General features: G+C 41.8%; 1 protein-coding gene across 1 annotated transcript in view; it reads right to left on the bottom strand.

Moving 5' to 3' along the window:
* The window catches only part of TBX5 (T-box 5), a 45,964-nt gene that overhangs the window by 20,136 nt on the left and 10,644 nt on the right, over positions 1 to 15,184 (bottom strand). The window contains exon 5 of the mRNA XM_019506618.1: positions 5,705 to 5,796. Coding sequence (XP_019362163.1) covers positions 5,705 to 5,796 — 92 coding nt within the window. The remainder of the gene's footprint in view (positions 1 to 5,704; positions 5,797 to 15,184) is intronic.

Genomic DNA, 15,184 nt, shown 5'->3' with positions numbered 1-15,184 from the left:
GCCTTCTCAAGTACTCCCCCCCGGTTGACAATCCCTGACTTACATGATGACTCTGATGTCACACAAAATGCCTCCTCTTCGTGCCCAAAGGCTTGCCCCAAAGAAATGAGTACACCCTATGGTATACCTACTATAATGAGCTACAGGAATGGCAGGGGATTTGCCAGGACTGAATTTCTCCATCTCCACATTGTCAGTGTCTCCGTCATTATCCTATCCTGGTGGCATAATAACACCAGTTTTGACAAATATGGGTATCATTAGTGCTTTCATATGCAGCATCTGTTGCAAGAAAAGCAACTCAATAAAAATATGTTGCAAAGAAACAGGAGATTTGGAGACGGGGGGTGAACAGAATCGTGAAAAGCTGAAGTGTAAGGGGGCATATCCCTCTTCTCGAAAATGATGCATCTATGCACATAGTCTCCTAGCAAATACTTAGTCTTTCGTGAACATTAATGTGTTGCTGTTACTGCGCATTAAGTTTAGTACCTCTAATATGAGGTACTAACTAAATGTGCAGTAGCCAGTGCTACTGCACAGTAGCCCCAGCACATGGTCTTTTTGTGAATTTTAATGCACAGTAAACTAATTCTACTGTGCATTAGCATGGCTTTTGCCATGATTCACTAATGCACAGTAGAATTAATCTACTGAGCATTAAGCATCTCGTGTAGATGTGCCCAAAGTTACCAAGAGTGTGCTTGGGGAATGGGAGGATCAGGGAAGGTATGATGGGACCTTGGTGCTATCTATTAGTGTTGGTATTAATTTTCATTGACACTCCATTGATCTTCTGGAGATGTTCTGTTGGACAGTTCCTTTCTAACAATGAGCACATGAGAAACAGAGGAAGCATCAATGATTGTGCCTCCCTAACTGGTATTGGCTGACCCTTGTCCTATGATACGCAGAGCATGTAAGATGTAACACCTGTGGGCCAAACCCTTAGAGCCCTAATTTGGACCTGATTCAAATACCATTGAAATTAATGGACTATGAATCAGGTATTCAGTTTGTACTCTGTCTTTACCCAGGAAAATTTCCACTAGGGTCAGCCTGCTGAAGTAAGGACCAAATAACATCTCTCCAGTACAGACTATAACATGGATGCGTAAAGTGATGCATGGAGCTGGTGAGATTTCTCTGTGTGACAGAGCATGGAAAATCCAAATGAATATAGAAATGCAGTGATAGGATTATAGCAGTGACTTCCAGTAGAATGAAACCCAATTGCATTAGACATAATGGACATGATCTTACAGAGCTGTTGTGAACAGACACTGCTGAATCCACAGACTCACACAGCTAGTTCCCCAGCACCAGCATATGCTTCTCAATTGTGCCACATCTGAATCACTGAACTAATTTTATATCCTGCTATATTTCCAACCTGTGGAAACCTGGCATCATCTCTCTATTTCTTCATGTAAACTATTTTTGAAAGGTGAACTCTAAGCCCTGACATGCTAAAAAAACTCACAAAACTCTGAACAAGATTCTGTTTTCAGTTGCCCTGGCTCACAGCCAGAGTAATTTACTTTTTCACCACTGTAGAGCTACACCATGAGAGTAAATAGGACCCTTTGTCTCCATTAAAGAAAAAAGTAGGCACATAATAGCAAGCTGCTTCTTCCATCGATTTTTGTTATATGCCTCATGACATATGCCACAAAGTCCAGGGGCATCCAATATAATCATGAAGAGCTGACAGCTTTGCTTTCATGTAACTGCCTTCCCAAACAAGAGTTTCTTAAATGCAAAACCTCAAAACAATCCGATGAATGTACATGAACAGTAATTAAAGCCTGATAGCTACAAGTGCTGAATAGATATTACCCTACCTGAAGTCAATGAGAACTACAAGTGCTGAGCAAAAATCAAGTTCAAGGTAAGAAAGGGGTTGATTAGATTTTAATGTTATACCTGTGACAGAAGGTAGGGGGAGGGACTTGTGAGTACCGTCCTAATACACAATAAAATGATCTAACTCTTCATTATACTCCATCCAAATCATTCTGAATAGTTAGGAAGTATTAATACAACTCCATTGGCTGTCATGAATGGGAAATGTCTATTCTAGAATCCTCAATGAAGATGTTATAGTTATGTCAATTACACCCTCTGTGGATCCCTGCCACATATCCTGTGCTTGATCTCCATGCCAAATCCCCATTGGCACTGACGGGAATTGTAGTCCAAGACCTAGGACAAAATATCTAGCAGCAGTTCCTTTCATGGGGAGAGATGACATATGAATCTGAAAGGAACATTTCTCCTCCAATTTCTAAGCATAACAATGACACAAATTTCCGCTATTTGATTTTAGAGATCAGCAAAACATGCAAACAAGGAATCCCACACACATGCATGCCCCCAACACAACCTCTTTCACACTTGTTTTTCCTTAATCAGGGAGCAATATATTTGGTCTCAGAAATGGAAACTTGCAGACTGAAGGTATGTGCTCATAAAATGCTTATGCAATGCAGTGCCCACTAATGGATGTTCCATGTGCTTATGGAGAGGAAAGAAATAAACTGGAAGCCAGTTTTGACTAGAATTTGGATCTCAATTCTAGTCTATTTTTTCAGATGAAAATGATCTGCTGTTGATTATCTTCCCTCTTGTCCCAGAAGGCTGAGGAGGACACAGGATAATTGTGAAAACTGTAAAAAGTTACTTAAAAGAGGAACATTTTGTACTGTTCCTCACGTCCCCAGCAACAGGACAAAATGTAATGGACTTTAATTACAAGGGAGATTCATGCTTGAGATCAGGAAAGTCTTTCTCACAGCAAAAGTAGTGAAGCACTGGAATATATTACCTAGGGAAGCTGTGAAATCACTAGAAGTTTTTTATGAGCAGGTTAGACAAGTGTCTATCAGGAATGGTGTGTGTGTAGCTGAACCAGCTCTGTAGCAACAAAATAGACTAGATCGGGGTGGCCAATCTGTGGCAAATAAACCACAAGTGGCATGGGCAGCCTTTGTGTGTGGCATGTGGCAGACTGGTGAAGGGACAGACAGTGCAGTGGCAGGAAGCAAAAAGAAAAGCAACAAATTGAACAGGGAGCACAAAGAAAGAAGAAGAAAGCAGAGCCACAGATTAGGCAGAGGAAGGGTATCAGAGTGACACTAGGGGAAAGGTGGGATTAACTTGTGGCATACTTGCCAAAAAGGTTGGCCCCCTGGACTAAACAACCATACAAGGGGCGTGTCTACATGTGCAATTGTGGTGCATGAATAATTGCTCCTGGTGTGCTGTTTGAACACGCACCCAGGAGCAATAAACTCTGGAGCAATAAGCTCCGCAGTTTATTTATGAGCAGCATGTTGAGTCAGGACAGAACAGCCCCAGATGGCAGGAGGCTCGTGGGTCAGCCTGCCAGCTTGGACATGTTCCCCACAACTCAATGTGCTGCAGGCAAGCTGGCTGAGGTACAAGGGTACTTCAGCATGGAGCTAGCCAGCAGGCAGCCCCTGCATTGAATCAGCTTTGTACCCCAGCTAGCCCCTCCAGCGCACATGTGTACTGCTGTGGAATTTTTTACTCCGTAGCAGGATAGTACTTGTATTTACAAGTGCAGTAGATGCTGAGATTTTTACTGCACAGTGAATTAGTCAACTGAACAGTAGACAACTTGTATAGATTGCACCCAAGGTATCTTGCATCATTGTTTTCTATGATTCCACTAAAGATGCTAACACCATCCCTGTATTGACTGCAGTCTTTGATTTGGGCAGATTTATAAGCTTGGTTCTGCTGTGAATGCGGAGTAGGTCAAACCACAGAGGCACTGTTCAGTTGGGAAAGCAACTCTGGAAAATGTTCTCACAAACTCACATGCACACCTGCTAGCAATTCCTGCCTCTACAAACATCCATCAGACCTCCAGGCTGGTAAGAAAAGTAAGCAAGTCCAGGTACTTGAGGAAAGGACCCCAGAAGAGCTCCCAGCATACTCTAATCCACAAAAAGTGGATCTGTAAACTAAAATCCTTTGTATATCAAAGCAGCTCTGGGCAGGATAAGCTTCTGCTGTGTACTCTGCAGCTACCATTGGAGGTAAGGATTCACACCGAGGTGCATGCAACTGTACAGCAGACAATAGTAGTAAAGCAGCAAAGCCTACCATGCTGTGATTGCTGCATGGAGCACATGGAGCAATGCAGAGGGAGAGATTTCTCAGAAAGTGCCTGAGATCTGCAAAGATCCCAGTGTATACCAACAATGGCCTAACAATGACTTTCAAAGACAATCCTTTCCCTCCATCTACCCACTCTGTATCTCCATTTACCCCTGCTGCTCACCAAGGATCAGATATTTCATCGACTTCCAGAACTGTCCGCAGTCTCCAGAATCTCCAGCCATCCAAGTCAACATGACTTTGCTTTAACATGATTATTTATATCCATGGCTGTGTTTCCTAGTGAGATGATCATTGGGCCAAGATAGTCTTCAGTTGCCAAATTCTAGTACAAGGGCCATATTAATTGTTTTTAAATATTTTAATCTATTTTTCCTACACTAAAGTGGCCAAATTAAATAAATATCAAGCTACATTTTTATGTGTATAACAAGATTTGGTCCATCATTTCAAAAACAACTTTGTTATACCACAAACACATTATATGCATAAAAATGGTAGATAGACAGACAGACAGACAAACAGACACCACAAATGCCAAAGCATGCTCCTTGCTAATATTTCACTGAAGCAAGAATACTGAATGGGATTGGGTCTTTATGTCTTGTCCTACTCTCCCTCAGAATAACTTATTTGTGAAACTACAGAGTTATTTCTGATATAACTTATCTAGAAGCCAAGCTGAACATCAGAAAATATGCTGCCAAACCCACTCTATGTATTTTAACCCTTTCACCTCTCCAGTTCTGTGCGCATGTGTGTGTTTGCATATGAGTGTTTAAATTCTGTGCATATTTTCTCCATGTCAACAACTATGACCACAGGATTGCATTAAAATACCAGATAATTTTTAGCACCAGCTCAGCATGGCTACATGCCATAATCTCCATATGGCATGAAGTTCTTCTAATAGTCTTCAGTGTTTCACCCACCGGGGAAAAATTGTAATAAATATAAACTTTCATGTCTTTCCATTGACCAAACCTACAGGGTAATTTAACATAAAAATGTTGGGATATTAATAAATAGAGGTGGAGATTTGTGGGGGAGAGTTATTTCATTTTTTAGTGTGCTGGAAAAAATATTTATGCCGCATGCCAGGTTCTGCATAGCTGTTAGAAAAGGTGTGTGATAGGGCTACCCAGAACACATTCTAATTATCACAAATGACTTAGGATAAGACTAATTAGTGTTCTTATAACATCTTTTGGCACTCTTGGGCATGAGTTTAGATGAGCAGGCTATACAAAGGGAAATCTCTCCATTTAAGTTGTTACTCACATGCTAAACGGCTTGCAGGGTCACAAACATTATTTGTTGTCTACAGATACCATTTGCATAGTTAGCAAAGCCTTGAGCCTGTGAAACATTTGCATATGTGAGTAACTTTACACATGGGACTAGGTCTGAGTTGAGTAAAAAACATGAAGATAAGCATGTATCTAAGCGCTTGCAGGATTGAGATCCAAATTGGTCGGCATAACTTCATTTTGTCAGAGGCACATAGTTCTGATGGCAATAAAATTGTTTAACACAGTATTTAAAAATAGTTTACCTTTGCATTCGTGACATTCTGTGCAGCTCCATATCATCACTGCCTCGAAAGCCTTTAGCAAAAGGATTGTTTTCAATCTTTAGCTGGGTGATCTGAAGGAAGAAACCACAAATGATTTACTGTGAGTGCTTTAATTCTACTATGGAGTTACAAAGACCTCTCCCAAGAACCCCCTTCATGGTTAGGGTTTATCCTGAAACACTTTTAAGTGAGACTAATTCCAAATTGTTGTCCCCTGACCAATGGTGGTCTGTGCTGACACTCCAACACACACACACGCATGTGCGCACGCGCGCACACACACACACACACACACTCAGCACATCTACACAAGACACTTACTGCATGGTAGCCTAATAATACTGCACAGTAGTATGCCAGTCAAAAGCCATGCTAATAAGGCACTGTGCAGTGTTATTAGGCTACTGCACAGTAACCATCACAAAAAAAATGTGTGCTGGCACTATTGCGCAGTAACTACAGCGCATTAATGAATGCGTAGACACACCTAGTGCTCAATTAAAGATTTGAGGATAAGGGTGCATGGTAATCCACACGAAATGTTGATGATTAACACCCATCCAATAGTTCAGAACATTTAGTAACCACTGGTCTGCATAATGCTCTTACACATCAGCAAGTGCTTACCAGACTGAGATCTTCATGACAATGGCTTTTTTTCTTTGACAAAAGTAACTGTTATCATGGCTGATCAGGTACCACTGAGCTCAATGGAAATGTTCTCCTTTATTTCATTTAACAATTTCCTACCATGCCTTCCCTCCAAGGCTCTTATAGTGCTTTGTGTGGATGGGTAATATTAATCCCATTTGATAAGTGGGTGAGTTCAGACACAAAAAACACAGTTGCTTAAAAGGACACACTCTGTTAACAGCAGAGGACAGAACCCAGGTTTCCTATCTTAACTAAACCAAGCTGTTTCTAATGTGCAGAACCTCATTGAACTGGGTAACTACTTAGACCCTGAGCTCAAATTCACAAAAGACTTAGAATTTGGGCAACTAGCACAACTAGCATAGGACTTTAACTGCTTCAGTCCACAATTGTGATCCGAAAGGCCCCCACTGACCTGCCACCTATCCCTGGAAGTGTCTAAACTCAAGTCCCTCCCCATTTGACTTTAAAGCCCCCATATGTACAGAGCTGTTGTACATGCCCAGCACTGCTCTGTGACCAGCTCACATCAAGACCACACAGCACTGCAGAAAGCAGATGGTCCTCAACCCAGTTCCCCTGAAGGATTATGTCTGGTTGGCATTCTCAGAGTATGCCTAATGTACACAGACAGCACAAAGCTTCTTTTAATGCAGCTAGAGGGGGTAGTAGTTCCACCCCCACATCCTTTTATATGACAGCCTAGGAGCTAGAGCACTTATCCAGAAAATGGGAGACTTGAGTTCAATTGCCGCATCTACCATAGGGGATCCAAAGCCACATTGCTAATAAGAGTACCCTACACACCAAGCCATGGGGTATTCTGGACTACTGGGTATTCTCCATTGTTCTTGTTGAATCTGTAATACTGCATAAAAAAGAATGCAAGAGTCACTGAGCCAGTGTAAGAAGGAGAGCATGTGAAAGAGGGAGTATGACTCTTGAGTACGGTCGTGCCCAACCTTCCAACCCCATGGGTTAAATGAGTGGTGTGGGCTTGATCCACAGGCTGGATCCCACATGCTTGGATCTGGCTGCGGAGTGACTCCATCTGACTCCACTCTGGCTCCATAGTGACCCAATCTAGCACACACTGCCACATTATCCAGACCATGGGGCTCCTCACGGGTCCAAAAGTTTGGCAGCAATTTTGCCGTTTGCACTTCCGCTGCTCCCCCCACCATCAAACTTCCAAACCCACAGGCAAGATGACATGGGTTCTTGGGGTAGTGGTTGAGCACCACTGCTTTAGCATTTCATTACTGGACAGCCTAGGCAGCTACCCACTTTCTGTGCTGTTTCTTGTGCATCCTATCCTTAAATCTCCCCATGCATTGTGTAGGAACCCTAAGAACCAAACTCAGAGCAGTGAATTTCACTACAGGAGGTAAGTGCCTAGAAGCTAATGCACTGTGATGCTCAGTGTTGCAGCACCCACATCTCTTGTGGATCTGGGGCTCAGACCCTTAATCTGCACTTGCCTTCCTTTTTGCATCTGAGCAGACCCCTTGAGCTTGCTGGGACTAGCCCTCTACATAGAGTTAAGCATATGTGCAGTTTTGCAGGATTAGGGCCTCTGCTAGTAGTATCCATGAAAGAAATATTGGCTCCACCCACACCAATGGCAACACTCCCATTGACTGTAGCAGGGTCAGGAATTTACTCTATCAATTTACTATGGCATTCTTCTAGTCATCAAAAGTAAGACATTCCTTGAGTCCGTTTGCTTACATTATTAGTTTTTCCTGAATAGGGCCCTGATCTTTGCACTGGAACTCTCCTTCTTACAGAGGCTGCTGCATCCCTGCACATTCTCATTAAGTCAAGGCCTGACTTACTACCCTGACACAGCATCATTTTTGTCTCACATTTCGGATTGCAAAGAAAAATGTAAACACCCTGTATGGTCTAGTTTGTTTTTTGAGCTATTGCTGAGCAGTAAGATAGTGAAAAAATTTACAATCAGAATATATTAGTATTGTAGTGATGTGTTTTGAGGAGCGGAAAATCACTTGACAATTTCTACTTGGAAAGTAGTGGCAGTTACGTAATAAATAAGGCCTACTATTCAATGTCCCTAAAGTTTATTTTCATTAGCTGCAGCCTGCTATGGCTCACCAATGTGAAAAGTGCTTACTTACTGAACTCCACTTGCATGAGTACAGTCCTCTAGTCAGCAAGGGTATTTGGACCAACTCATGCTCACTACTGTTTCATTCATTCACTTTTTATCACTCGCTCACACCCACCCACTGAGCCTTTACCCTACAAACATTTAGACACGTAAAAGCCTTCAAAGGGAATGTTCACTCGAGCAGGGGTATCAATATGTGTGTTAGCAGGATCAAGCCTGGATAGAAACTAAGCTCCAGGGATCCTCTTTCTTTAATGTGTGTTTTAAGGACCTGAGCTGAAACATGCTGAAGTCAATGAAAGTCTCTTGATCAGCTTCAGTAAGCTTTGCAGCAGGCCTTAGTGCTTTAGTGTGGTTCAGATGTACTGGACTGGAAGCATCTTGAGAACTGATGATAACAGTTTTGGGGCTGGTTGTTTTGTTTAACTTGCAAAACCTTTAAAAGGATGAAAGCAAGCAAACAGATGGGAACTTCCTTCTTCTTTATCCATTTTGCTGTAATGAAATTCAGTCTAATTGACTATAAATCATTTAGACAGGGAAAGGGTAGGAGATTCTACTAGAAAGTTGTGTGACAATTACATCATTAAAAAAATATGACTCCCTTGAAAAATCCCCAGAGTTGTTTCTCTGCAATAGAGATGGAAAAAAACAAAGAGCTTTAATATTATTTATTTTGTAGCTGAAGGAAATCAATGTCCATGTTTGCATTTACAAACAGATTTCCAAACCTGAGAGATGCCTTCTTTATACAGAAGTTGTTTTTTTTTTCAAAAGTAAATTTATATCAACACAAACACACCTGACAAATTTCTGAGTCTGTCACCCGACCTCTTTGTTCTAAGTGAGCCAGTCTCTTATAGACTTGCATGCCGACCAGCTGAGAACAAAGTATTTCTGAACACAAGTTCCAGAGGCTGCAGGTGAATATTTGTATGTGTTTGTGAGAGTGAGTGAATAAGCAAATATCATTTTAGAACTAAGTATGTATTGTAGAGTCATTTTAATACTATGTATGTGTGTGTCCACACACACACATTGTTTAGAAACTTCAGATGTTTGAAGCCAGCCAGAACAGTAAAGTAGTTATACACATACCTTTTGATATTGAAAGGATCATAGGAAAATAGGGCTGGAACAGGCTTCATGGGATCATGTAGTCTAGTCCTCTGCTCAAGACAGGATCAGCCCAATCAAGTATTTGTCTAACCTGCTCTTGAAAATTTCCAGGGATGGGAAGTCCGTAACCCCCCTAGGTAGCCTACCACCCTCATAGTCAGAAAGTTCTTCCTAATCTCCAAACCTAAGTTTCCTCTGCTGCAATTTGAAGCCATTGCTTCTAGCCATGTCCCCAGTAGCCACTCATTTTTATATGTTTTATTTTATGCCTAGTGTAGGCAGGGCAAGTGTTATCATGTGTTATTAAGATTTCTGAACACTTCCAATAATATGACCCTATTTATATTTGCTTGTAACTTCACTAAACTCTGATTGTTTGTGCTGAAGTTTTCCATGCAAGGTGGAAAACTTCCACCACTTTCCATGCTTCAGGTGGAGATTTCTGAGAATAAATCTAGGGAAAACTATAATACTTTTGCCCATGATAAAATTATGGCGATCTTTTGAGAAAGGTTTTCATTCTCCGTTGTTTGGAAAAGGTGATAGGATAGCTTTTGTATACCTGTTTTTAGCTATCTTTGGGAAAATATAGCCAAACTTGGCAGTTATATGAGTTTGAAAAAAATGTAGTTTGCACCTGCTCAGTAAAGATTTCTTCAAATGTATCAGTTAGAGCTCCTGAAGATAAAATCCTCACTGAGCACACATGAGCCTCTCCAATTGCTAGTGCTGTTAGCATCTTTCTCATAATGCATCTGAGAATGCTCCACCCAAGGCTACAGAGGAAAACTAATACTTTCCCTATAACTGATGCTCCTATGGGCTATGGTGAGCTTGGTCACTACAGACCTGTGTGGAGAAAGAAGGCCAAAAACAAATCCAGAGAGAAGGAAAGAAGTAGATTAGGATGAGGAATTTGGTGACTCACTGAGCAAGAAGACTGGGATATGGGAACAGGGAGGAAGGAGATGCTGGAACTAAACCACTGAGTGAAGTTGGGGAGCTGGGAGCCAAGGATGTTGTCACCATACAGGGCCTGAAAGGTAGGGAGGGAAGTTTGGGACTGTTTGGACAGAAACAAAAAACAAGAATTGTTGGGAAGGGAGACAGAGGTGACAAGAAGTCAGGTTGCAGGGGAGAAGTGGGACTGGCTGGAAATGGGAAAAGAGACTGGGAAAGGAGCCAGGGGGACAGGATGGGAGGGTGAGGGAGGAAGAAGACTTGAAAAAGGAGCTGGGGGCAACAAATTATTCTTCTGTGTAGTGGATCTAGAGGTGGTACGTCCATGAATTTTTCTCACAGGATCCCTGCCTTAGGGAAGAGCACAGGATAGACCCTGTATGCTCTGGAAATAAATCATAATGAAAAAAAATTGCCTATGGAACCCTTGGACTCTATATTGTAGAAGTCAGAGAATGTGCAGTGACTAAGATCTGGGACTGCAGGAGGAAAAAGAACAGTCTCACATTTAAGGCAAAACAACACTGCCCTGGAAAACTGGATTTTATCCCTTCCTCTGCTAGAGTTCCCAAGAGATACTTGGCAAGTGACTTCAACTATATTTTTCCTGGCTAGTCAGTAACCTCATGTTCCTCATTGTCTGGGTACCCAAGTGGATACCTTTGCAGAAATTCAGGGGACTCACTGATGAATCTAAAGTCAGTGGGAGCTATGATTTAATCACTGAGTATGATATAATGCTCTAGAAAACAGCACTCTGAAAAATCAGGTCTCTGTCATATCAGATGGGCATCCAAGATCATAATAAAATTTTGAGGGGCTTTCTGTGCTTCAGCTCCCAAACAATAAAATAAAGATATACACTGTCTTTGGAGCAGGGCTTGAACATGATGTGGTAATAAAGCATGGGGCCACACACAGAACAAGGAGGAGAAAACAGAATATTGAGTAGCTGTTCATAAACTAAGCACTGTCCATCACGAACAATGCATAAGATGGGGCTACAATGGAAAAATAGTATGATCAAATAATTAAAGATTGTGTCAAGATTCATATGTACAATGGAGCTGATGGAAAGTCATAAAGGCACCCTAATTTGAGTGGAGTGTGCTTGACTTTGCAAACTGAATAGGATTCTTTTAATAGTGTTTTGTGATTGTGTGTGAGACATATACAGTCACTAATCATGTAACTTGTTTCTGCATTTATCTGCAATGTATGTAATACATGTGAGTACATATATTGTGTATGACTGGGTATTATTCCATTTCTATCTATCTGTACACTCCAGTGCATGTACTATATTCTAGCTAGGGCTGTACTTTGAAAGACTTGGGCAATCAAGAAAGTTAAATAACTTACAAAAATAAGCATAAAACCGGATATCCTTGGGGGCGGGGGACCAGTATAAAGCCCGGGTACAGCTAAGGGAGCAGTAGGTTGTAAAAATTAATGAGAATAATTGTTGTGAATTCTTGCTTTTGAAAGCACCCTCATGAGGGCAGAACCTTAATTATTTCTGTCTATTAGGGTTCATTTCCTGGTCCTAGGCACAGAGCTAGTACCTAATAAATATGAGCTAGTAACACACAATGATTTAAACTGAAGCAAAATGGTCCTTAACTGGAAGGGAAGTTAATATTTGGGCATCAACCTGATTGCATACATCCATTGTGTAAATGGCAAGGAAATTAAATGTGCATGTGACCTATTTTAACACCTAAATATTTCTTGGAGATTTTTTTTATCTCCTCTGAGTCATTGACAACTGCACTGAAAATTTTACAGAAACCTTCCTCATAGCTTAACCCATGCTTTGGGGGGAAGATACAGTTTGTTTAAATATCTTTTTCAGGCCTCCTATAATATCAGGGGAAATAAGCACAAAATCCAACAGTGGGATTGCAGCTGTGCTCTTGAAATAAATCCACTGATCTGAAATCAAGCAAGTCCTTCTATAGGCAATAAGCGCAAAGACTGAAAAAAATATGAGTGCCCATGGGGCCATGTTTATGAAACATGCATAAATATATCTGTGAGTATACATATATATGTAAACTAGTATAGCGTTCATATGTACACTGTCTAGGTAGGAAGATTAGATATATCAGACTATGTTAACAAATGCAAATATTAACAAATATTGTGCTATTAAAAGATATTCTGATCAGTCAGTCAACTTCAGTCCTTTTGTGAAAAAACATATGTACATTTATACATATCCTTGCTTTTCCTTTTCACAATAATCAAAATGTTGTATAAAACTCTCTCTGCCTCTGTCTTGCTCTCACACACACATACAGAGCATAAGAATATCAGAATTTCAGAACATCAGCTATATGTGGTCTTGAATACTGGTTTTTACTCTGAAACAGCATTTGGGCAATTTGTAGACATGTTCCCTTTTCTGGAGGGAGATGCCATTCAGGGTAGATGATTCCATGATTTCTTTTTTTATATATTCCTCAATGATTCTTGATTTTGGGTTCAGAACTATAGCAGTCCCCTTAATTGCTGGATTAGGGCAGCTAAAAAAGATGTGTGTATGTGTGGTTGTGGATGGGTACGTAAAGTATGTGGGTATGGGGATATGCACTTTAGGTATGGGTGGGTATATGTAAAAGTGCATAGGATGTGTGTCTCTTTTGTGACTTGTGTGTACATTCTGACAGACAAATATGTAGGTATCTATTCTTATCAGCCAGGCAGAGGTGATTTATAATAGAATATGTCCATTCCTGCCAATATGGAGTACTTGTTTTTATGGCATGGGGAGAAAGAAGGAGGCTATTTGTTTACAAAACAGTCCTAGTTTCTACAAGGAAAGCAGTTAAATCCAGTGACCTAGAAGGCTAAGTCTGTTTACTTATAGGCAGGGTATTTAAAGTGGTTGGCTTGTCCTTTTTTATTCTAATAATATTATTTGCTGCAGCATCCAGAGCAGAGTTATAATTTATGGCATAGGTTGGCCCAAAGTCAAATTGGATTCTGTTTGTTTGCAATTATGTCCTACCACTGCCAACAGCTCCTCTTCTAAAGGATGTGGAGGTATATTACTTTTTTTTCTCCCCCCTTACAGCAGATTGCCTCTTCTCAAGGCCATCTCTGTTGCTGGCACCTAATTAGTTAATTAATAGACCGATGAGACCAAATAAAGGGGAAAATGGCAAAGTTTTTCTGGCACTTCCTAACCACAGCTCCAGGAAAACATCCATAATTTAGCCAGATTATTAATGTGACACTTTCTTGGTTTGAGATTAACCACATGATTTCACTTGTTAAACACAATGAAACCATTCTACACATCCCGAAGTTGTAATTAAAAGGCCTAAACCTGATTTATAAACAGTTTGTGGAGGCCTATTGTTAAAGGAATGCAATTTTTCCTTAAAATGACCTTTGCACTTTAGAAATACTGTTTGCCTCTGTGTTAATATAGCTCTTTTCTGCTCCATGTATATATTTGCATTCATAATTCAAGATGATCTGGCGAAAGTACATCGATCCCACCAAAAAATCATCCCCTCAGAGATATGTTTCCCTCTCCTCTGCCTTTCACCCTTTACACCCACTTTTCCATTCTTCTCACTCCCCTAACACTGTGCTACTGCGAGAAAAATGCATGCTATTTGCTAGCCCCGTCCCTGGGAAGTATCCGTACGGGTTAGAAGCAGGATCACATGCGCTTAAGAAAGAAAGCTCACAGCTGGTCTAGCTGAGCTCAGTCTTGTATTGGAAAAGCAACTGCCAGTGTCTGACTGCCAGGTGTCGTTGCCGACCAGCCGAGCAAGGCCGTGCGGATGATGCGATCCGCATCTCGGCATCAGGCTGCCTGTCTCCATGGGAAATGCGGGACTGGCTGGTGCGGGTGTGCGTATACCTGTGTGTACGCATACGTGCAAATGCATACACGCGTATATGTGTGCCTCATACACACCCGCCCACATGTAAATCACTCCCCCCTTCCTGGTGCACAAAAACTCTGAATTATTGTTTCCCCCCGCGACCGCCGCAGCCCCCCGCGGAGCAGGCTGCTGGGAGGAGCTGTCAGCAGGGAGCCCTTCTCCAAACAAGCCCGCTGAACCGAGCCAGACTGGGTTATCGGAGACTAACTGCAAAGGGGAGCGCTGGGGCTCCCAGCTCCAGGGCCAGATTACAAGCCTTTGACTGATGAGGGGGAAGAAGATAACACCCAACTTCCTTGCTTGGTCGTCTCCTTTCTGAGCAAACCATCCTGTTTAGTTAATTCCCCCTTGGCTTCCCTTGCATCCCAACGCGAGATACTTCTGTCTGCTCCACGGCCAAGAACAACACCCAGAGAACAAGACGGAACAACATCGCGGCGTGTCCGGGGGGCGCTGGGGGGGAGGGGAAGGAAGGGGGGACGGAGAACCCTAAAGAAGGGAGGAGGGAAGAAATGAATGAATAAATGACGGGGGAAGGAGGGAAGTGTGAGTCTAGAGAAGGCAGAAAGGAAGCCCAGGAAGGAGGGATGTGTGAAGAAAAGCAAGCCAGCAAGACAGATGCTGGAAAAAGAGAAGGGAGGAAGGGGGAAGGAAGTGTGGCCCCGGGGGAGCAGAAGGAAGGCGCGG

This window comes from Gavialis gangeticus, unplaced genomic scaffold (genome assembly GCF_001723915.1).
Source record: "Gavialis gangeticus isolate Ggan-Ray unplaced genomic scaffold, GavGan_comp1, whole genome shotgun sequence".
In the NCBI taxonomy this organism is placed as follows: domain Eukaryota; kingdom Metazoa; phylum Chordata; order Crocodylia; family Gavialidae; genus Gavialis; species Gavialis gangeticus.
Note: the sequence above shows the minus strand (reverse complement) of the source record. Positions and strands in the feature narration are given on the sequence as shown.